This window comes from Telmatherina bonti, assembly GCF_933228915.1.
Source record: "Telmatherina bonti genome assembly, chromosome: 21".
NCBI lineage: Eukaryota > Metazoa > Chordata > Actinopteri > Atheriniformes > Telmatherinidae > Telmatherina > Telmatherina bonti.
Genome location: NC_136630.1, coordinates 16,224,106 through 16,247,558, shown reverse-complemented (window position 1 = coordinate 16,247,558; position 23,453 = coordinate 16,224,106). Strand labels below are relative to the sequence as shown.

The following is a 23,453-nucleotide window of genomic DNA, read 5'->3' as shown; positions in this document are numbered from 1 at the left end:
CAAATGACTGTGCTTTCATGCTCTTCTGTCTCTGGACAAAGGTGACTGAAGCCACTAGATGTTTGAGGCTGCTGGTTTTAGTGTTGCACACCGCACTGTAAGAAATGAGAGCAACCAACATTTATGTGTTCATGTCTCCTCTCTCTCTCTACACAGCTGGATACTTGGTGAGGCGTGGTGGTGAAGATGGTTAGAATGTGCTCAGTAGGGCTGCTGTCATTGGGCCGGGTCAGATGGACGAATGTAATGGGAATAGGAATCCTTTATCTGCTGCTGCTATCAACCTGTCTCGGCCAAGACACGGAAGGTAACGGCAGTACTTTTTTCATATCTTATCCTCTATGTCCAATATGTCTCCTTACTTGTCTTTCCTCTATGTTTCATCTTTTCTTACTTACTTATCTTGACTTACTGGAATTAAGACTGCTTGAGTGGGAAAAAATCTCTTGGCTAGTAAGCTTCACCATGTTACGTTTTTTTTTCAGATCATAATTCAGGTTTCCTGCTTCAATACATTTGACTATGATTTAGACTTGCACTGAGTTTCAAAACAAGTTCATTTGAATCAGGTGAGTTCGGAGAGCGAAAAATCTAAAACATTAATAGTGATGGCTGTCAATGACTGCTATTGGATTACCTGCCTTACAGAAACTTGACAAAGGTCTGTATGCCAAAAACAACAGTTCAACAGACACAAAAATACAATTTTTGCAGCAACAAATTCATAAAGACAAAGTGGCAAACTTATCTATAGTCTACAGTATGTTGTTTAAAATGGTTAAAAGAAAGTCTTAGAGTAATCAATTCTCCCCAAAGCACAAACCTCCTTGCTGAACCTGTGTGGAATCCTCTTGGGAGAGACGGAGAGAACAAAAGAGCCAACATCCAGATAAGAGCTTTAGAAAATCTTTCAAGAAGCCTCCAGAACTATTCCTGAAGACTACTCTAAGAAACTAATAATAAAAAAAAAAAAAAAAAAAAAAAAAAAAAGCTAATCTGGGAAGATTGAAGCTGTGTTAAAGAATATGAAGGTGGTAGTATTTTTTGTTATATCCACCAAAGACATTGACTTTTAAAACATGGGCTATACACGGTTAATTTGATACAGAAAGCTATAAATTGGAAATGCATTTTGATTATCATGTGCTATTATTTATAATTAAATATTTTATCTGGCATCCCTTGTCTTTCAAAATTTAGGCAGACGTAAGATTCTTTGCTAGAAGTTAAAAGATTTTATTAGCTGTCGGATTTCTTACTTGCTTTTGTGTCTTTGTGTAATCCCAGACAGACTAACTGAAGTTTAGTTCAAGACACTGCAGGGCAACTGAATACGGTTGGATGTGTAGGTCCACTGCTTTGCTATGCCCAAGCTGCCCAAGTGCTGCAAACTTAGGTGAATAGCCATAGATTATCAGTATTGTTAGCCTGGTTAAGGCTGCTAGTTCAGCATTGGGCTATTACAGTCCCACTGCTGCTCATTACAGAAAAAAATAGCAATTGGATAGGGATAATTCTTTTCATTTTCCAAGTCCCCACAGTACCTCATGTTTACACGCAAATTAATGAAGTGATTTGACTCATTTATTGAGCGCCATGTCTTGTGTTTTTGCTTTAGACAGTGTAATTACAAAAAAGGAATGATGCAGTTGTAAATTATGAAATATCCAAACACAAAAGCCTCTCTTAATTCATGGCATATGAGTAAAAACAGTACTCGTATTTTGCAGGGGATTTCAGGGCAGTCTAGTTTTTTGGTAGTACTACGCAACTTCTGACTAAAAAGCATGTACATACATATTTGTTTATGGTAGCATGCTTAAAAACAGGATTACTCCTGAAAACAGTCTGCTGCCACAGTATTCAGCTGATTCAATCAGAAAAATCAAAATTAGAATTAAAAAGCTCTGAGATGATTGCAGAATTAGACCAGTGATTCCGGGCATCTACTGGTACATCTCACAAAATTAGAATATTATGAAAAAGTTCAATATTTTTCGTCTCTAATTTCAGAATGTGAAACCCATATATTATATAGATTCATTACACAGAGTGAAACATTTCAAACATTTATTTCTTGAAAATTTGATGATTGTGGCTTATAGATAATGAAAACCCAAAATGCAGTGTCTCCGAAAATTAGAATATTACATAAGAAGATCAATGGGAAAAAAAAAGGATATTTTACACAGAAATGCCAGGCTTCTGAAAAGTATGTTTATTTCCATGAACTCAATACTTGGTTGGGTCTCCTTTTGCATGAATTACTGCATCAATGCAACATGGCAATAGAAGCGATCAGTGTGTGGCACTGCTCAGGTGTAATAGAAGCCCAAGATGCTTTGGTAACAGACTTCAGGTCATCTAAATTGTTGGGTGTGGTGTCTCACATCTTCATCTATGGGGTTCAGATCAAGGGAATTTATTGGCCAATCAAGCACAGTAACACCATGGTCATTGAAGCAGCTTTTGGTACCTTTGACAGTGTAGGCAGGTGCCAAGTCCTGCTGAAAAAAAAAGCTTGTCAGCAGAAGGAAACATGAAGTGCTCTAAAATTTCCTGGTAGATGGCTGAGTTGACTGTGCACGTCAGAAAACACAGTGAACCAACACCAGCAGATGACATGGCTCCCCAAAGTCTTCCCTATGATTGTGTATCCATCTGACCCAGACTGAGAGACCATTCAAAGGTTTAGAATACCTTTAGTGGTATTTTGAGTTAATTAGTTGATTAGGGTGTGACACATGACTTTCTAAGATTGCAGTTTTTCACAATATTTTAAGTCTCTGAGACACTGTATTTTGGGTTTTCATTATAAGCCACAATTGTCAATATTTCAAGGATTGAATATTTGAAATGTTTCACTCTATGTGTAATGAATCTATAAAATATATAGGTTTCACATTCTGAAATGAGTGACAAAAAATTTAACTTTTTCATAATATTATAATTTTCTGAGATGTACCTGTAATAGTCATGATGGGTAGCAGACTCACAGACAGACATAAAGTACAAAAGTACCAGTGCAAACATGGGGCCCAGAAACTGCAGCATCTACGTGAGCGGCTGTCTTGGCCACAATGTAAGAATATTAGCACTTCATGCTTTATGGAAACATCTCATATCTTTATGGAGGTTTATTTTAACAATGACAATAAACAACTGTTTTAGGAGTTGATATTTGGGTGGTTAATGGTACACAACAAGCAAACACTGCTGCTGTCCACGGTGATAAAAGAAACTAAACGGATCACCAGCATCTTTTGGGAAATTTCATTTAAATATAAAATTAGATAAATGAACAAACGCAACAGTGAGAAATTAATACTATTATTTTTAAGAAGCATCGTAACCTTATGAGGAAATTAAATGTAACCTCAAAGTAGACCCCGTGGACCACGCCACCCCCACCTCAGAGTGTGTGAATGTCTTTAGGGGAGCTTGTCTGCTTTTCAGGGAAGCTGAACTCCCTTTAGCTGGAATTCAGATGAGGAGTAAAACCCATTTATCTGACAGTGGTGAAATCACATGAAAGTAATTATTTCTAGGTTAAAAAAAACATCCACGCTAATTTTCAACTGAACTGGGGGCAAACTGAAGCAAGAGTAAACTGAAATTAAGTTCTTGCCGATGAAAGAGCTCAGTACAATAGTGTACTGACTTCCTGCTTGATTATTCAGAATATTAATACTCCATTAACCCATGTTTTTTTTCCAGTTTTCTATAGCTGGTGTATAGATGGAGCCAAAGTGTAATGAGTTACCCTGAGGATCCTTAATACAGCCACACACAGGGAGTTCTGGACAAATGACCAGTTTATTGGTGGAGGAGTATGAACAGAAGATCAGTCCAGGGGAATGGTCTGCAGAAGAAACCAGGCAACAGCTGGGAGGTAAACAGGATGGCAAAATACTCGTCCAGGCAAAGACAAGGCTCAGAGATCCAAAGACAGGCAGGGTCGGTAACCAGAAGATCCGAAAGGTAGCGGTATCCGTCGAGGGCAAGGCAAGGAGGGTAATCCAGGGGCATGAAGCAGAGGGTCGGCAACTGAGGAACAATCCGTAGAACACTGGAACAAAACTAGACATAGGTCTGATTATTATCTGGCAGAAAAGGAGGGATTGGAGGGAGCTTAAGTAGGCAGTGAGAGAAAAGGAAACCAGGTGAACTGAATGAGGTAGCAGAGGCAATTAGGAAGCCAGCAGGTGGATCGAGTTACCAATGATGAGCGCCAGGAGATCAGGGTGGCAAAAACATGACACCAAAGGGTTTTCTCTGCAGAGTGGAAGAGGATTGTATATTTGCATCATGCGTGTCTATAAGATTGGACTTGAATGTTTGAAGGAACAATTAACTTTATGTCTGCAAGGTTACTTGAAACATCTCTTTCTCTTCATCTCACATTTATATGTCAACTTGCATTCAGTTACAACTGACACCTCACAAAGTTGCACACATGAATGTCATGGATTTGCTCACTGAAGTGATCTACTTTAATGACTCTAGGTTTGTAGTTGATAAACAATATTTTACAAGCTGTGTTCCCTTTCAACATGCATGAGTGTTGGTGAGTTTTTAATTAGCTTTATTCACAAGGACACTAGCTTCATTTCAGCTCTCTGGAACCTCACATCACTGTGGTATTTGAATGGTATAATTACCCCCAGTTAAGAGTTTATGTTTCCCAGGTATAAAAGATAAAAGTTTCTTTCTTTTTTTTTTATGATCCTCATTTTCAAATTGACCAAACAGTGTCAAATCAGGCTGCAGGTTTGCAAAAAACATTTGCTACTTATTGCCTTCACTCACTCTGTTTTATTGAATGTATTTCTGCTCATCTCTAAAATCAGCATGATCTTTCAGCTTATAGCTTCCTTTAATCATTGACTCCAAATGAAATGTTTATGTAAGGATTAGTGCTGAGTGAGAAATGGTAAAGTGAAATGAGACCATTAACTCCAATGACTCCCTGTTCTCATGTTGACACTGATTATGAAATAATATCTAGTCATAAGTGTGTAAGCTTTGCTTCACTGGCTGTTTTCATTAAATGTAGCTTTTCTCCAAATGTAAACTAGATTTAACATGAGGATGAAAGAAACTATGAGCTGAATATAGTGCGGTCAAGGAGTGTAATACACTTTCATTTTAAAATGTACTCATCGGATGACAAGATTACTGCTGTTGAATACCATCTACTGTAGTTATGATACAAAATTTTTTGCAGTGAAATAAAGTCATTGCTGTACTTTTGTGTTCCTGTAAACTGTATGAACAACCTTGTTTTAATTGTTTGTCTGTTTGATTATGGCAAAAGAAATATATATTTTTATAATATAAAACTTCATAATAAGAAGAAAATTGACAAATGCAATATGTTGTTTATATCTCTGTAATAGTTTTAGATTTTTAAATATGCATCGAATTTAGCATGTAGGTTATAGTGCATTTAAGATTAATAAATTGTCTAGATTTCATAGATAATCTGGTGACTCAAAAGTTATGGGTTGCATCTTATCCACCATGTAACCAGCAACATTTACGTTGAAGTGCATCCACCTGTCAGCTTTAGTTTAGCCTAAAGTTTGCTGTTATGGCTGCAGTTGTACTTCTACTACTGCGGTGCATCATTTTTCATTGCTGACAGACATCATTATCAATTTGGTATAAAATGCATTTTATTGTATTTCTCTTTGCATCTTAAACCATAAATTTTAATTTGTAAGAAAACCTCCAAAACATAAATGCTTCTGTCATTCTAATTGCCGAGCGAGCTGCACACATGCATTGACCCATGTGAGACTGGGTGCCTGCTAAAACGAAAGAGACAGGCTGAATATGAGATTTTTTTCGTCCCTTTCTTTTTAGTTTGTTTCTTCTTTAAATAGACTGCCAAGGCACACAATCAACCAACTATTTTGTCTTGACAATAACAATGCAGCATGAATTTTATTTTAGAAACTGAAGTACAGTGCTGCCTGCCGTAAACATCATTTCTTTTCTGTGCAGATTTACAGTGATGTGTTCATTTTATTTTGGTTGATGTTAGCGTTTAATGGAAAGATTATTGACAAACTACAAAAGCGACCAGAGCATTTGTGTAGGATTGAAATACTTCCTGCACATTATCGTTCCTATTACTGGTGAAATACATTGTGTGTTATTGTTGGTGACACTCATCATTTATTCTGTTAAGACCTGCCTGAGCAGATGCACTTAGTCTTGAAGCAGTTTTTAATGATTTAAGAGCTGAGTGGAGAAGGCCAAGTGAACCTCATGCATTATTATGAAAGGTAATGTTGCTGCTGTGATGGCATGGTCTGTGTGTGTGTGTGTGTGTGTGTGTGTGTGTGTGTGTGTGTGTGTGCTGTGACCAGTGTGTCAAACATAACCCCTAACTGGAGCTTCACTCTTCATATAATCACATTCACAGTTGTGTGATGTTATCTGTAAATAAACATCACCCTCCAGCATTTAATGTTATCAACTGAATTTCAATTATTAATAAATATCAACCAATTCCCATGAAACAAGCTGGTTTTTCAGATGTATATAGAGTTTGAATTGCAATGATATACATTATCCATTAGCTGTCATATCTCTGTGCTTTTCCAATTGTGTGCATATATATCAAATATTGTGTCTGTTTGCATATGCATCTGTGTATCTTTTTTTCCCAATCATACATACAAACACAGAAGGAGGGGAAATTATTGCTGTTCTTTCACCATGCACAGTGGATGTTTCAGTGGACTTTGCTGCATTAACGTTCATTAATCAGCCAAGAGCAGAGGAGAAACATAGCAGCAGATATGAAAGCAAGAGATGAATAGCAAAGACAATCTATCACATGTAATTCTCTGAGTTGTTTTTGATCTAAAATAGTTTGAAGTATAGCTGCTCAATCACAAGCCCGCCTAGGTCTAATGCCTGCGGTTTACTGGAACCACAAATAATGATATTTAGTTCCTATCAGTGTGATTTACAGTCAGATTTTAATATTTCTGGCTGTGACTCGTTTTGTGGTTAAATGTCTTCAATCTGTTTCCACACAAGCAGTACCTTTCTTTCTTCCTTTTTTTTTCTGTGCCTCTTGTCTGTTAACCATTTCTTTCCATCACCACTTGTTATCCCCCTTCCTATGCATGCATGTCAGAAGAGGACTGATATTTGTAAAATGTCCTCAGCTTTCTCTTTGCTTTCAGGAAGCAGTTCTTTTTATTTTGACACTTATCACTTCATCAGATCTTGCAATCCCTCGCTTTTCCTTTTTTTAAACTACTTTTTTACGCTGAGTGAATAAAATTTGAAATGAGTGTATTTGGCAAGCCGACACAAAATCTGTTCTGGGGAGTTTTAGTTTGTGTTTAAATAATCTAATAACAGATGTACTTGCAGTGCCGTTAAAGCAGTTCATTGAGGTCAGATAAAAGGGATTAAAATAGAATCAGCAAATATATCAGCAAATATATACAGCAGACATATAACACAAATGCTGATGGAAAGTATAGAAATCAGCTTACATACGCCCCCTGAAATCTTACATGTGTTGAGTATGCTGAGGATGCTGCAGTCAGAGCTTTAAGGGTGGGCACAGTTGACATTTCTTTACAGAGAAATGCTGAAACTCTAAAACTGACTGCAATAACTTGTAGGAAAAAAAAAACCCACATTTGATTGACTGATTTATTTATTTATTCATTCCTGTATTTTACTTGTCTGCAACACATTTTACACTGATTCTCAGTCATGAGTGGGTTAGAGTTCCGAATCTTAAAATAAAAAAAAAGAAACAAAAACAAACAAAAAAAAAAAAGCTAAACAAAAAATCATAGCTAATGATCTTAAAAAGCAATAGTGTTTAGTAACTGTGGTCCAACACAGCCTGCAGGATTCAGCAAAATGTCATGCTTTCATGTTGTCATAGTTACATGGATGTCCCCTTAGAGGGTAATTGTGTACTGGCCCAGCTCTGAATAAGTTATAACTCTCAGAGCAGTAAGGGTAAATGTGCTATTACTGGCAATATCAACGGATTTAACTGTCCTCCTTAACTTGGTGTATGTTAAAAAAAAAAAAAAAAAAAAAAAAAAAAACACACACATATTATATTATATATATATATATATATATATATATATATATATATATATATATATATATATATATAGTATTTAAAAAAACGGTTTAAAAACCTCTACTTTTAGTCTAAAATGAGGCATTAGTGAGGATGTCAGACAGTGATGATAGATGGAAAGATGATGGTGACTGTGAAAAAGCCTGTTGTCAAGTTTTTTACAGTAAATACATGTGGCGGTGAAGTTTTAAAAACCACTAAATACATATGTGCATCAGCAGAAATAATTCATGACATTTAAAAAAAGTCCCCCCCCCCCTAATTTCCACTGGGTCTTTGTACACCATGTTTCATTACAACTTCTGCAGAATGCTAAATCATACTGGGACCATTCCAGATGGGTATGGTCTACATAACTGCATTTGCAAGATCACAAATTCACACGTGCTTTTAATTGGTACATCACTTTAATGGCTGTTTACTGATGGCTTACCTGACTTGAATGGACTGATTGGATAGTATGCACTGAAAAGAAGCAATATGTTAAGAAGAATGTTAAAATCATTGCCTGCTCCTAAACCTGCTGATATGTTGACTAGTCCTTTTCTCCTTATTGCTTTTATCCTTGTAAAAAGGATGTGTGGCGTCGATTAAAATCTTGTGAGTCTCTTTATCTTGTGATAAACATCTTCTCGTCCATGATAACAAACAGAACAAAACCCAGTGTTCAGTTACAGCAAACAGGTAGGGGAACTTAATGTCTGACTCTACCTGAACTGCTGGGCTTGTTCTGTTAAAAATAGACATAGCACGTATGTTTAGCAGAGAACCACAACAAGGCACGTTTGGATACATCTGAAACTTGCTGCAGCACACCTGGTGTACCTAGTTAAACTGCTGCGATTAGGCCACAACGCAGATGGAATGCAGCAAGCCCGCACCCTGTGGAAAGTGGCCTCAGCTGGTTTCACTCATCAACTCACAAAGATATAAGCTCACACTTTTTCATGTTTTTATCTGATTTACTGTGTGAAAAAACCTGAAACGCCAAGTAGTTTCACATGTCAGGAAACTAAATTACCTGGCTTAAATATTTCTTGTATAATGATGTAGGATCTGTTCTACCATACAGCTTAATAATTTTTTCAGGTATCTAATGCATGAACTTGCATCTAAACTGAGAATACTTGGAAAGCGTGTTCCGTCTTTCTTTCATGACAGTCATTCTGGTTTGACCACCATTTTGTCTGCCACAAGTAAAACTTGTGTGATTGTATACATACAATACCATTCCTTCATTAAGAGTCAAAATGAGTACTAAAACACTATCTGTAAAATATTCTGTTCAAGTTCTAAAAGTGGTAACCAAAATAAAGATGTAGTACTCTCAGGAGTCAGCCTCTTTGTTTGCATGTCTGCAACGGTCTCTGGTTCAGTGTCATGTAAGTGCCATAATCTATCTGCAACAAACACTTCAAACCTTTTAGTAGGTGATCTTGTTCAGCAGAAAACTTGGCTATTCAGATTTTGTAGATTGCATCCACTTCCATTTTTTTTCTAGTTCATCACTTTGACCTGAAACCACCTGTATCAGCAGTTTTAGGGAAAGTTTATAGGATCGTTTGGGCTTTCCGGAAGAAGCCTTTGCGGATTTCCACAATGTGCCTGCAGAACAAGTGTTGTCTGATTACTACAACTAAAGCTGTCAGTTGTGCTTAACCCTGCACTTGCTGGGAGCTGGGCTGACACTCAGACAGTGAGAGTCTGTGTAATGGATAAGCCAGCACAGTAGCAAAGTAGTGATCTCTACAACACCAAACGTGTGTGTGTGTGTGTATTTTTCTGTGCACTGTTTTGTGTGTGAGCAGTTCAGCAATCCGTTGTCTCTCGAGATGCATCAATCTAACACAAGGTCACACTTCCTCATTTTAGCAATCCCTTTTTCTTGCATTCATTTTCTCTTTCTCCACTCTCCTCCCATCAGAAGTCCCCATCCATCTGCTCATCACATTTTCTCCTCTTCTTCAGTCATTACAGTTTGTCGTCCTACCAGTTCCGCTCTTAGCTTCTTGTCTTTACTCCTCTCAAAAAAATTTTTTTTTCCCCATTTCTTTTTTTTTATCTCATCTGTTCCACCTCTGTCCTCCATGGATGAATGGAGCGAAGGTGAGGATGGATGGAGAGATGAGCAGTTGATGGATGAATGGTTGGCTGGTTGGATAGAACAGGAAAGACAAAGAGGAATCAGACCCTAGGGAGGTGTGTAGATTGCTGCACCTGCCAAGGGAAGCTTAAAAAGGACAAAATACATAAGAACTTTTAGAGGAAAAACACCCTTTACCACTTTTGATCTTTTACTACATACTCCTGGAAATTCTAGTGTGAAAGATGGTGCAAGATATGTTCAGTTGCTGATCCTGTCAAGTAGTTCTGCAATAGAGCTAGCACGTATAGTGTTTTTTTTTTGTTTGTTTTTTTTTTTACCAGCATTGTTAATCAGGGATTTAAAAAATCATTTTAATTTACACTTTTTAAAAGAACACACATCTAATAAGGAAATTATCTGTAGAGGGTTCTTTTGTTTTTTATTTTAGGTAAGGTATATATTGTAAAAAAAAACAACAAAAAAACAAAAACAAAAAAACCCCAAAATAATTATCCTATGAACTCTGTGGCACCCTATTAATGTCTAAACACCTACACATACTGCTGGAGTGGTACATGCATGATACTTGTTGTATTAGGACATAGTGATACCATTATTTTCAAAGTCTTTCCAAGTTTTTAAGATCTACTCAAACAACATTTAGGCACATTTTGTAATTTTGTAAAAATGTTTTTAAACAAGGCTCTTAAGAGATTATTTTGTCTAGTTCATCCAAGAAGACATTTTATGAAAAACAGTTAACTTTCCTATTTGTTTGTGGACACTATAAAGCAATCCTTCAGGCTGTAAATAAAGCTCTTCTTTAGGGGAGGAATGTATTTTCAGGTATTTCTCAACTTCAACATGAATGTGTCTTGAGATGATGCCATTTATTTCTGGTATGCGTTCATACATTCCTCAGACATATTTTGGAGTTCATCATCATTGGGTTTGCCTGTGTATGTTCTAGACTCAAGGCAAAGTAAGCCAAGCAAATATGTAACAGATGGTAACAAGCAGAATTCAGTGAAGTACAACTTTCCCAATTGAGAACAAATCTCTCACAATATGGCATGATGAAAGAAACTGATGCACAAGCTTAGAAAGTTTCTTAAAGTCAGAGTAAAAAATGTTAAAGCAGAAAGTCAGCAACTGCTGGGTGATTTATTATCTCTGGTCAGGGCTAAATCCCTTTGTTTATGTTGCTTCTAGTGTGTATGCTAACAGAGGACAAGAGGGTTCTTTTGTATTTTGTATACGATGGTCATGAACTCATAATACACTGTGGATTAACTGTTGGTCAGTACAACAGCAAATGGTAACATTAGTAAAACTAGATTAGTCTGAATCATAGCTAATAAGCTCGGAAATCAACATGTTATATCAAATTTATTTCTTTGTAAAAGATATAATTTATTGTTATGTCATTCTAAAATTCGTGAAACAGTGACGGCAGGGCTACTACTGCTCACATTTATTATAGATGACTCGGTCATTTTGTCCTATTGGCTCGGAATACTCACACACACACACACACACACACTCACAAGCAGCTTTGTCCATGTGTCCGTCTGAGTCATGACCACACATGTATATTTTATAGTAACTCTAGTACGTGTGAGACAAAGCTACGTATGAGCTCAGTTGTGTAAAGGGTGTTTATGTTTGTGTATCATAGAGACAGTTGCTAAGCTGTTTGTTTTGTAAGTAATCAGACAAAAAAACTTGATCTCAGCAAGTTCGAGCTTGCGTGGACTGTAGTAATTGTTGTGCAGTAAAGTCACTTTTTTCTGTATTTTCTTCCTCTGTTGGTTTTGTTCTGTTTCCGCCACCTTTGGCCTGGATGTCCCTGCTTATTCTGTTTGCCTGATTTAGGCAAAGCAAGGCAAGTTTGTTTGTTTTGCCCAATTCAGCAAGGTGAAGCATAATTTAAAACTAAAAACAAAACAGAAACAAAGTAGAAAGGTCATTAGACAAACAGTATGAACAACATGGTCAAGTTTAAGAAAAATGCAGATTTTGACTTAAATAAAAAAAAATATTCAAAAGCAGCCAAGAAAACAGGTATTTAACCTGGATTTAATAAGTGTAAGCAAATCTCACTCTTTCTGGGAGTTTGTTGTAGATATGTGAAGCTGAATGCAGCTTTTCCATGTCTGGTTCTGATTCTGGTTGTTTGTTGTTTCCCATTCGAGTTGTCCCTTTGAAGGTGTTGCCACAGTGATAATCGCTCAGGTGAATTAGCACGTTTTATGACAGATACACTTCCTGACACAACCCTCTGCATTTATCCAGGCTTGGGACCGGCCCTCAGAGAACATTTCTTATTGGGGGCTGCCACCCCATCTGGTTCCAATTCTGGTAACTGATAATAGATTAGACCATGATGATGTGAGGAGTCTGGTAGGTTCATACTGGGTCAAGAGGATGCTGAACCATTCAGAGCTTTATAAACCAGCAACAGAACTTCAAAGACTATCTTCAGACAAACAGGCAGTCAGTGTAAAAACTTCAACATTGGAGTGATATGGTCCACTTTCTTGGTCGTAGTAAGGACTTAAGGAGCAGAGTTCGGAATAAGCTGCAGTTGTATAATTGACTTCTTAGGCAGACCTGTAAAAACACTGTTATAAGCCCTAAAGAGTTCATGTCGCTCTGCTGCTAATCGCTCTTCACTGGCTTTCAGTCACAGCATGCATCACATTCAAAGCTCTGTTTCTGGCTTACAAAACAATAACTACTGTCTGTCCTGTCTATCTGCTCTCCTTAATCCTACATCCCTCATGACCGTTACACTCTGCCAGTGAAAGACACCTTGTGCTTCCACTACAATGTGGCACGAAATGTGAAGCCAGACTCTTTTTTTTTTTTTTTGTTCCCCGGTGGTGGAATGATCTACCAAACTCTCTCCAATCTGCAGAGTCCTCATCTACTTTTATGAGCAAGCTAAAGTCTCAGCTGTTTAAAGAGCATTTCTGCACTGAGCTTAACTCTCCTACTTGTCACAATGAATTAGAAAGATTTGTGCAGCTCTTTGGTCCAAGTCAACACTGAATAAGCTGCGTGCACTTACGTACAAGACAAAGTTGTGTGATGAAATTGTGTTCTCAAAATTATATGTATGGACTATTGTAGCGAGGGGGAAGAGAACAAAATAACATTACACTGCATCTAGCGCTACACGGCAATACCTGCATCCAACTTAACACGCAAGAAACTGACTACCGCCTAAATATGATGTCCTGACCTATTTGATTTCTTGCTTGTAAGTCGCTTTGGACAAAAGTCTCTGCTGAATGTCTGTAGAACAGAACAATGATCAAACTGACTTGTTGTAAAAGCATGGACATCAAATATTTTACCCTTGATATATTGTTTAGGTAATAGTGGGCTGATTTTGTGATTCCCTTAAATGTGTTTTTCAAATATTGTGGTATTAAAATGTATTTAATTTTCACTTTGGGCAAACATGACCATTTCTTGGTCTTTATTTGTGGAACAATCTATAATTTCTTTGCATTTGTTTACCCAGATACTTTAAATTAACAGTACTTGTCCTCCAGGTCTAAAAGATGTAACTAAATTCGAAATGTGTTCATGTTCATATGCCACATAAAATTACAACCTAAGCTGCTTAGTGTTTCATACTATTTAATTTTTATTATTTGAGGAAGAAATCAGGTTGACAGAGAGGGGAGGCAGATAAGAAGAGACCTGGGAAGAAAGAAAGCAGGAGGAGGGAAAAAGGGAGAGACACAGAGATGCCCCATAGAGAACAAATGGCTTGTTAGTAATATATGAGGGGCATCAGCTTACACTGAAGGATAAAAAGGCAGTCAAGCAGGGGATACACATCTGTCATCTGGTGCTCGCACACACACACAAGCCAGCTGGTAGAGTGTGATGTAACTAGTGACTATTGTTCCATAGCTCATGGATCTTTCTGGGTTTCTATCCTGAGATGCACCTTAAGTAAACCACTGTCATGGTAAAAAATTATGTCCAAAATACACAATTAAAAATTTACATTTTGTGTATGTTTTGTCACATAAACTATATATTATCACCTTACTGATCACCCAAAGCTCATAAAAAAAAAAAAAAAAAAAAAAAGGTTTATGTTTGGTATTTTTATGCAAATGAAGTATAGAAGTAGTTTCTCCATCCATTTTTAGCAAGCTTGATACGAATCATGTCATAAATCCCTGATTTGCGCCTTTTAAAATGTCTACTGTACCTGCTACTCTACTGTACTTGGTAGGCTACTCTACTGTACATGTTACTCTACTGTACCTGCTACTCTACTGTACTTGGTAGGCTACTCTACTGTACCTGTTACTCTACTGTACCTGCTACTCTACTGTACCTGGTTGGTACTCTACGTCCTCAAAATCAAAGCGCTGCTAAACAGATGTGAGTGAAAAGAGTTGCATTTTGGCTACAGTGTCAGTGAAGATGTTTACAAGGCAAAGTGTAAAACATTTCATTGACTGTGCAGTCACGTTCACTGTGGCCTGTCCAACATCTAACAGCACTCATCAGGAGAGTGTGATCATTTATTTATATGCTGCCTTACCCAATATAAATGGCCACTAAAACATATTGTTAATGAAGGAAAAGTTAATAAATACACGCATAAATAAATGTGTAGGGAAACAAATATTATTAAATTAAAATATAGGCTTTTCGTACATTAAAATGTTGAGAACTTTCTATTTTGTATGTCATTTTTTAAAGGAATCCGTGTTAAGTGATCATTCAGTGAACTATTTTATTCGTATTTTTAAACTGTTATGATGGCATGACTTCCTTTCATGAGAATCATGAAAGGATCGTCGTGATCCTTTTTAAGGATTTCAAGGAAATCATGAGAATGGCAGCAAACATACAGTTCAATATGTAAAAATAAACAGAGGTGTATAAAGTAGAAGTAGAAAGTAGAAGTCCTGTCTGGCAACTGTCCAACCAATCACTAAACTAGGTGGATTTAATCAGCTCAGCTCCACTACAGGTAGATGAGCCTGTTAGTGAAAACTCCTGTTCTAAATGCACTGGTAGATCTAAAAACAGGGCAGGACTTCTACTTTATTTTTACTTCTACTTCTGCTTTATACACCTCTGATAATAAACAATGAGGAACCATTTATTTCACGGCATGACGCTATGGCAATGCGTTGCTATGGAAACGCCCAACAGAACGATGTAACTGTATATTAACTTGCCGGATTATTAGTGACCATGGTATAAATTATATGAACTATTTGTCATCCCACTCCTCCCCGTGTTATTTTTTTAACCCTTTCACGCATGAATTCATGGGAAAAAAAAGCAACATTTTTTTAAATACAGTATTTTACCTCTGCAGACCAAGGCAATTATATTTTTTGTTTATCAGTGATATTTAGAATTTATTTACAATTTAATTTTAACATATTCAATGAAATATTTATAAAATGAACATAATTAGAGTAATTATAGTATGTAAATCTTCTATGAAATATAGTTGTATCATTTTATTTTTTTATTTAGCGCAAAGGCAAACTTGTGTAATTACATAATGTTAAATTATATCATATATATATTTATTCTAAACGTGTTGGAAACGACTCACTAACATCCACTAAAGTGGTTTATTTACAAATATATCATCCTCATTCATGTACAAGATAAAAGATTGTAAATACAGGGCCACTATGCATGAAAGGGTTAAAGTTCAATGTTGCACACCCTACACACAGAAATCTTCCTTTAAGTGCCTCTAGTGCTGTTGCCATGTGATTCATCACACAGTATTAAATAGGTTAATATATTACACAATAGCTAAATATTGTGCATATGGCTCTTTATTACATTTTTCCTCATATGTTAGTAAAGATCCATGTAATTACAGCTTTATGAAGCCTAACTAGCTTAACTTTATATCCAACAATGTTGCACAAAAGTGTATTCATTAAAGCAACAATCTCAAAGTTTGATTAATTAATTACTTGACCATTCCTTTACTTAAGACACTAGGACAAAACATAACTGCTGCACCATTAAATGTGGACTGGGGCTGTGGTGGGCGTCCCTTATTTTAACTTGTGAAAGGTGGCGACCCTACATTTACTGGTCAGGACCACGCAAGCAGGCAAATGGCAACAACCATCAGCTTGAAGTTAGCCTGTTTATACATAAATATCACCTATGGAGGTAATGTTGGAACAAACTAATTTGAACTTTTCCATATCTGTCAATAGCCAAATCCAGTCAGGGGTAAAAACATATCAGACTGTTTTTACCTAAAGACTTTCAGGTTTTTACTTAGTGGAGTTTATGAAGAATGCTCTTGAGAGCAACTAGTATTTGCAGGGAAATTGTTGGTAAATAGGTGAGTGGTTAGGCTAACTTTGACGTAAGTGTCAAAGTTGTCAATAGATTTTTGAATTTATGATTACTATTTCACACTGTAGGGATACCATGTCAATAGATTATATGTTCTTGCAGTCTGTAGTTACGTTCATTGGTACAATTATTCTGCAGCAATACCTTTGATACATGCGTTCCTAAGACACCATAAACTAAAGCTTCAGAAGACTGGCGCCCAGCATTGTTAAGTTTTATGTAATTTTAGCTGCTCAAGTTTACGGAAGCGCATAATTGCCACCTTAATGATAATTTTTAAAAAAAGAATAAAAAAAAAAAAAAACAGAGCGGGGGTACATTATGACATTATACTGTGATAGTTTTATTGTAAAAATGTGAAAGTGTCACTTCATAACTTGATAAGGTTTATAAACCAGGCGTGATGAACTCATCATGTTAGAAGCGTAATTCTACCGGCGGTGCATATAACCTTTATAATGTTAATCCTAGTTTTAAAAGGACGGCAAGGCCATAAGCATAACCACTGATACGTGTTAACCAAAATCAGCACACACACGCAGACACACGCATGTTACTGTAATGTATGTTGCCAACTGTCCCACATTCCTGTGTGTACAACAATAAATCAGAGCAGATCAATTGATCCTTGACAAATAGAACTAAAATGTTTCTGCAGGATAAGAACAATTTCCATCAAATGTATTTTGCTCCAATAATCCTCGGTTGCAACATGCAACTAAAAGTACGGTACTTTTTGTTACATGATCTTAAATATAAACTAATAACATTATAACACAATAAGGTCTCCTTTGTTATTTGTGTGAGAGTTCTATGCTTCTGTACAAATGTAGTCATCAGTTGTTATGAATATAGTCAGCAATGCAAATATAAGTTTGGTTCAAAACAACTGAGGACAGTGAACTGGGACTGAGCAGCTTATGCTATGCAAGAGAAGCTTCAAAACCCGAAGTATGGTATGCCTGAGTAGGATGATCACTGGGTTTCCAACTAATTCTAATCCTAATTCTGGACTGAACTAAAGACAAATCAAAACAAATAATGTTGTATAATGATGTAATCTTGCATTTACACTTTGGGGGAGACTGAATATGCCTCACAAATTTCTGTATGTCATAAATATCATCTGTAAGGTTTGTGCTAGTAGATGACATCTGAAAACTTTGCTGATGTAAACACAAATCCACACAGCTCATTTATTAATAACAAAAAATAGCCTTCTAAGCAAACTGTATGCCAGTAAAGTCGCAAACAACCAAACTTGATGATCAGTAGTCTATAGTTCACTGACGACACATTTACCAGTTGCTTCTTATTTTGACATGGGACATTTAAACATGACTATCTGATCAGTTAAAACCTTTTGTTTTAATCTTTGACTCAGATTAAAATAACAAAAACTTTCTTTCTTGGATAAGCAAACAACTGCTTCATACACATCATTTCTTGTTTAAATTTAGGTAAGGAATGAACAGAACACAAATGCAAAAAATAATATTTTTAATTTAATTGTAGCCAGGTAACATTAATAAGGAAAACCTCTTGCAGTCACTGTACTGTATCACCCCCCACTCCTCCTACAGCACCCCACCCACCACCATTGTTTCCAAGAAGACAAACTTTCTTTTAATCATTTAAAATAGATTTGGGCAACAGTTCACCAGGATTCCTGGAGGTTTTTCAGTGTTGTTGCTTTGAACATTGGTTGCTTTTTCTTTTACTTTTACTTTAACACTTTCTGCTTGTTAAAGCATGTCACACTGGCCTATGAATTGCTCTAGCATACAAAGGCTCAAAACAAGAATGAGAAAAATTACATTTGTACTTTAGGCACTATAATTTTTCATATTCATGTTGTCCATTTTTTTTTCTAGATATGCTGTCTTTTAACAAAAGATACTCCTGTAAATGGTGGTGAAATTACTAGTGAACTCTGCCGCACAGTTTAATAAGTCACAGTGAAATTAATGTCCTCTGTGAATTTTTGTCCGAAACAGAAACTAATAAATATGCAATAGGGTCAGACACAAAGTTCACTTGTCCATGCCTTAATACGTTAAATTATCAAGTGAATCTTGACCAGAACATACATCATCCACACCACTTATGTACGGAGTGGATTTTCACCTTAAATATGTATAGCAGTTTAAATTAAGGCGTGTGTCCTTAACTTAAGCGACATGTAGATTTAATTCAATTCAATTCAATTCAACTTTATTTATATAGCGTCAAATCACGGCAATGCCATCTCAAGACGCTTTACAGACAGAGAAGAAAAACATAATGAAAGCCAATTCATAATAGCCTATATAAGGAAACCAACAGATTGAGTTGAGTCCAACTCAATCTCCCATCCTGAGCAAGCACACTGGCAACAGTGGGAAGGAAAAAACTCCCTTTTAACAGGAAGGAAACCTCCTGCAGAACCCGGCTCAGGACAGGCAGTCATCTGCCTCTGCTGTGTGGGGGGAAGAGGACAGAAAGACAACAGACAACAGGAACTGCTACTCCCGGCCAGGGAGACCTGCTGAGACAGGAGACATACATGTTAGTGATGCAACACTGTTATTGGGGGGGGGTAAAAGAAAGAGATAAAGAGAAAAAGAAAGAAGCTCAGTGTATCAGGAAATGTCCCTCAGCAGTCTAAACCTATAGCAGCATAACTAAGGGATGCTAACCATCCCTAGCTATAGGACTTATCAAAAAGATAAGTCTTCAGCCTAGTCTTAAAGGTGGGGAGGGTGTCTGCTTCCCTAACACTAACTGGGAGCTTATTCCATAAGAGAGGGGCCTGATAACCAAAGGCTCTGCCTCCTGCTCGGCTCTTTGAGACTCTAGGAACCACAAGTAAGCCTGCAGTCTGCGAACGAAGTACTCTGCTTGGTATATAAGGAACTATGAGGCCTTTGATATATAGTGGTGCCTGGTTGTGGAGGGCTTTATATGTAAGGAGAAGGATTTTAAATTCTATTCTAGATTCAACAGGCAGCCAATGAAGAGAGGCTAAAACTGGAGAAATATGATCTCTCCTGCTGGTTCTGGTCAGGACTCTAGCTGCAGAATTCTGGATCAGCTGAAGGCTTTTCAGGGCATATTTAGGACAGCCCAGTAATAGAGAGTTACAGTAATCTAGTCTCGAAGTAACAAAAGCGTGAGCCAGTTTTTCTGCATCACTCTGAGACAGAATGTCCCTAATTTTGGCTATATTACGTAAATGAAAGAAGGCTGTTTTAGTAACCTGCTTAATATGTGGACCAAAGGACAGGTCAGGGTCAAATATTACTCCAAGGTTTCTCACTGTAGCACTGGAAGCTAAAGTAATGCCATCCAGGTTCATTACAAAACTGGAAAACTTAGCTCTGAGTTTTTCAGATCCAACGAGAATGACTTCAGTCTTATCTGAGTTTAAGAGGAGAAAATTTCTAGACATCCAAGTCTTTATGTCTACGAGACAATTTTGTAGCCTATTGGGCTGATTTGTTTCATCTGGTTTAAAGGATAAGTATAGTTGAGTATCATCTGCATAACAATGAAAGTTTATTCCATGCTGTCTAATAATTTTGCCTAAAGGGAGCATATATAGCGTGAAGAGTATTGGTCCAAGTACAGAACCTTGAGGAACTCCATGACTTACTGTAGTTTGGGAGGAGGACTTGTCATTTACATAAACCAACTGAAGTCTATCAGATAAATATGATTTAAACCAGCTTAACGCTGTACCTGTAATTCCAATCACCTGTTCTAGTCTTTGTAACAGAATGTTATGATCGACTGTATCAAATGCAGCACTAAGATCAAGCAAGATAAGTACGGACACAAGTCCTTTGTCTGAGGCCATAAGAAGGTCATTAGTAACTTTCACCTATGCTGTCTCAGTGCTATGATGAGCTCTAAATCCTGACTGAAACTCCTCGCATAAATTATTACTGCTCAGGTGGGCATGTAGCTGAGCGGAAACTATTTTCTCCAGAATTTTGGACATAAACGGGAGATTAGATATAGGTCTATAATTTGCTATCACCTCTGGATCCAGAGATTGCTTTTTAAGTAAAGGCTTGATTACAGCAGTTTTAAATGATTGTGGTACATATCCTGTCACTAAAGACATATTGATAAGACTTAGTAGTGATGTATTAATTAAAGGGAAAATGTCCTTAAAGAGGCTCGTTGGGAGAGGGTCTAAGATACAGGTGGATGGTTTAGATGAAGCTATTATTTTAGTTAATTCAGAGGGTTGGACAGGACAGAAACTATTTAGACACAAGTCAGATCCTGGCTCTAAGGATGCTTCGGAGACCACAACAGGCTCAACATTATAGGTAGAAGGAAGAGTATTGTGAATTTGATCTCTAATAGTGTCAATTTTATTCCTGAAAAAATACATGAAATCATCACAGCTAAGTGAGAAAGGAATACATGGCTCCACAGCGCTCTGGCTCCTAGTAAGCCTAGCTACAGTGCTGAAAAGAAACCGAGGGTTGTTTTTGTTTTCCTCTATCAATGATGAATAATAAGCTGTTCTTGCCGTACGTAAGGCTTTTTTGTATACGATTAAACTTTCTTTCCAGGTTAAGCGAGACTCCTCTAGTCCTGATGAACGCCATCTGTTTTCCAAACGCCTTGATGCCTGTTTTAGAGCTCGAAGCTGGGAATTAAACCAGGGAGCCTTCATAATCTTACCTAATTTCTTCTTCTTTAGGGGAGTAACATTATACAAGGTTGTACTCATTGATGCTGTTATAGTATCAGCATGTTGATCAATCTGAGCAGGAGTAAAGCTTAAAGGGGGACTCTCGGTCATGCTAACACATGGTAGATGTGAAAAAATTGATTCAATTGATTGTTTAAATTTTGTAATATTATTGTCTGATAAACATCTACTATAGTAGAATTTATTTTTGGTCAGTGAGTAATCAAATAAAGTGAATTCAAAGGTTAATAAGAAGTGATCGGACAAGACAGGGTTTTGAGGAAATACTTTGAGCTTATCAGTCTCAATACCATATGTTAGAACAAGATCAAGAGTATGACCATGAGAGTGAGTGGCTCCATTGACATTTTGTGAAAACCCAATTGAGTTTAGAATACAGCTAAAGGAAATGTTTAAACTATCATTTTCATCGTCAACATGAATATTAAAATCACCTAGTACAATGACTTTATCAGTAATCAGCACTAACTCAGACAAGAGATCAGAGAATTCGGTCAGAAACTCGGAGTAAGGTCCAGGTGGGCGATACACTAATGCTAAAAGGAGCGGTTTCTCTGAATTCCATTTTGGATGAGATAAATTTAATGTCAGGAATTCAAAGGATTTATAGTTAGTTTTGTGCTTAGGATTAATTAAAAATTCTGACTTAAAGATAGCTGCAACACCTCCTCCTCTGCCTGTAGTTCTAGGAATGTGAAAGTTTAAATAGTTAGCTGGCGTAGCTTCATTAATACTAACATAATCCTCTTGCTGTAACCAGGTTTCCGTAAGACAGAATAAATCAATGTGGTGATCACCTATCAAGTCATTGACTAATAAAGACTTATTTGGGAGGGATCTAATATTCAGTAGGCCACACTTTATTGTCTTATTTTCAGATTTTATTAGATCCATTGTTTTTATTTTTATGAGGTTTTCACGATTAACCCCAGAAGTGTTTTTGTGTTGTTTAATTCTTACTGCTGGGAAGTTGTATAAGGTCGGAATGGGGTTTTGGGTGGGCGGTGGCAGGTGGGAAGCTGCAGAAAAGTGTGTAGGACTACAATTCTGCCTCCTGGTCCCAACCCTGAGTTGTCAATTTAGCTGACTAATAAAAGAGTCCATATTGCTAGATAAGAGAGCGGCTCCATCCAACGTGGGATGGATGCCATCTCTCCTAATAAGACCAGGCTTTCCCCAAAAAGCGCTCCAATTATCTATAAAACCCACGTTGTTATCGGGACACCACCTAGACAACCAGCGGTTGAAGGATGACATGCGGCTAAACATGTCATCGCTGATTAAATTTGGCAAGGGACCAGAGAAAACTACGGAGTCCGACATGCTCTTGGCAAAGTTACACACCGAAGCAACATTAATTTTAGTGACCTCCGATTGGCGTAACCGGGTGTCGTTACCGCTGACGTGAATTACAATCTTACGGTATTTACGTTTAGCCTTAGCCAGCAGTTTCAGATACGATTCGACGTCGCCCGCTCTGGCCCCAGGAATGCATTTGACTATGGTCCCCGGTGTCTCTAGAGCCACGTTTCTGACTATGGAACTACCTATAATCAGGGTTTCTGCCTCAGCGGGTGTGTCGCCGAGCGGGGAAAATCTGTTAGAAACGTGAACAGGTCAGTGGTGGCCAGTGGGTTTTGGTTTGGGGCTACGCTTCCGCCTGACCGTCGTCCAGCCCGCCTCGGCTCCCGGCTGCGCGGGAACTGCTGAGGGACGGCTCGGGATGGCTGCCCTGGCTGGTAGCTCCGCACTGGCTAATGGGGGCTTGCTGACTAACTGCTTCCCTAACTGAGTGCGGAGCTGGGCTTCTAACTCACAGAGCCTCGCCTCCAAAGCTGCCAAGCTGCTACACTTAATACACCTACCGTTATCACTAAAGGAGGCGGAGGAGTAGCTAAACATCAGACACACCGAGCAAGAAAAGGCAGGGGACCGGGGTGTGGGAAGAGAGCTAGCAGCCATGCTAAAACTGAGTGCTTGAGCTGTTTAAGTCAGTAAACAGAAAGCCAAAGATCCCAAAAATAAATGCAATATATAGAACAGTGGTTTGGGAAGATATTGTGCGCTAAAGTGAGTGGTTGGTTAACAATAGATAGAAGTTAGAAAGAAGTTAAAGGAGCCAACGGCTCGTAGCA

At 37.5% G+C, this 23,453-nt stretch overlaps 1 protein-coding gene across 1 annotated transcript in view; it reads left to right on the top strand.

The window, feature by feature from the left end:
* Positions 1-246: 246 nt before the first annotated feature.
* The window catches only part of LOC306771372 (protocadherin-15-like), a gene marked incomplete at both ends in the record, with an annotated part of 199,731 nt that continues 176,524 nt past the window's right edge, over positions 247-23,453 (top strand). The window contains one exon of the mRNA XM_079260539.1: positions 247-307. Coding sequence (XP_079116665.1) covers positions 247-307 — 61 coding nt within the window. The remainder of the gene's footprint in view (positions 308-23,453) is intronic.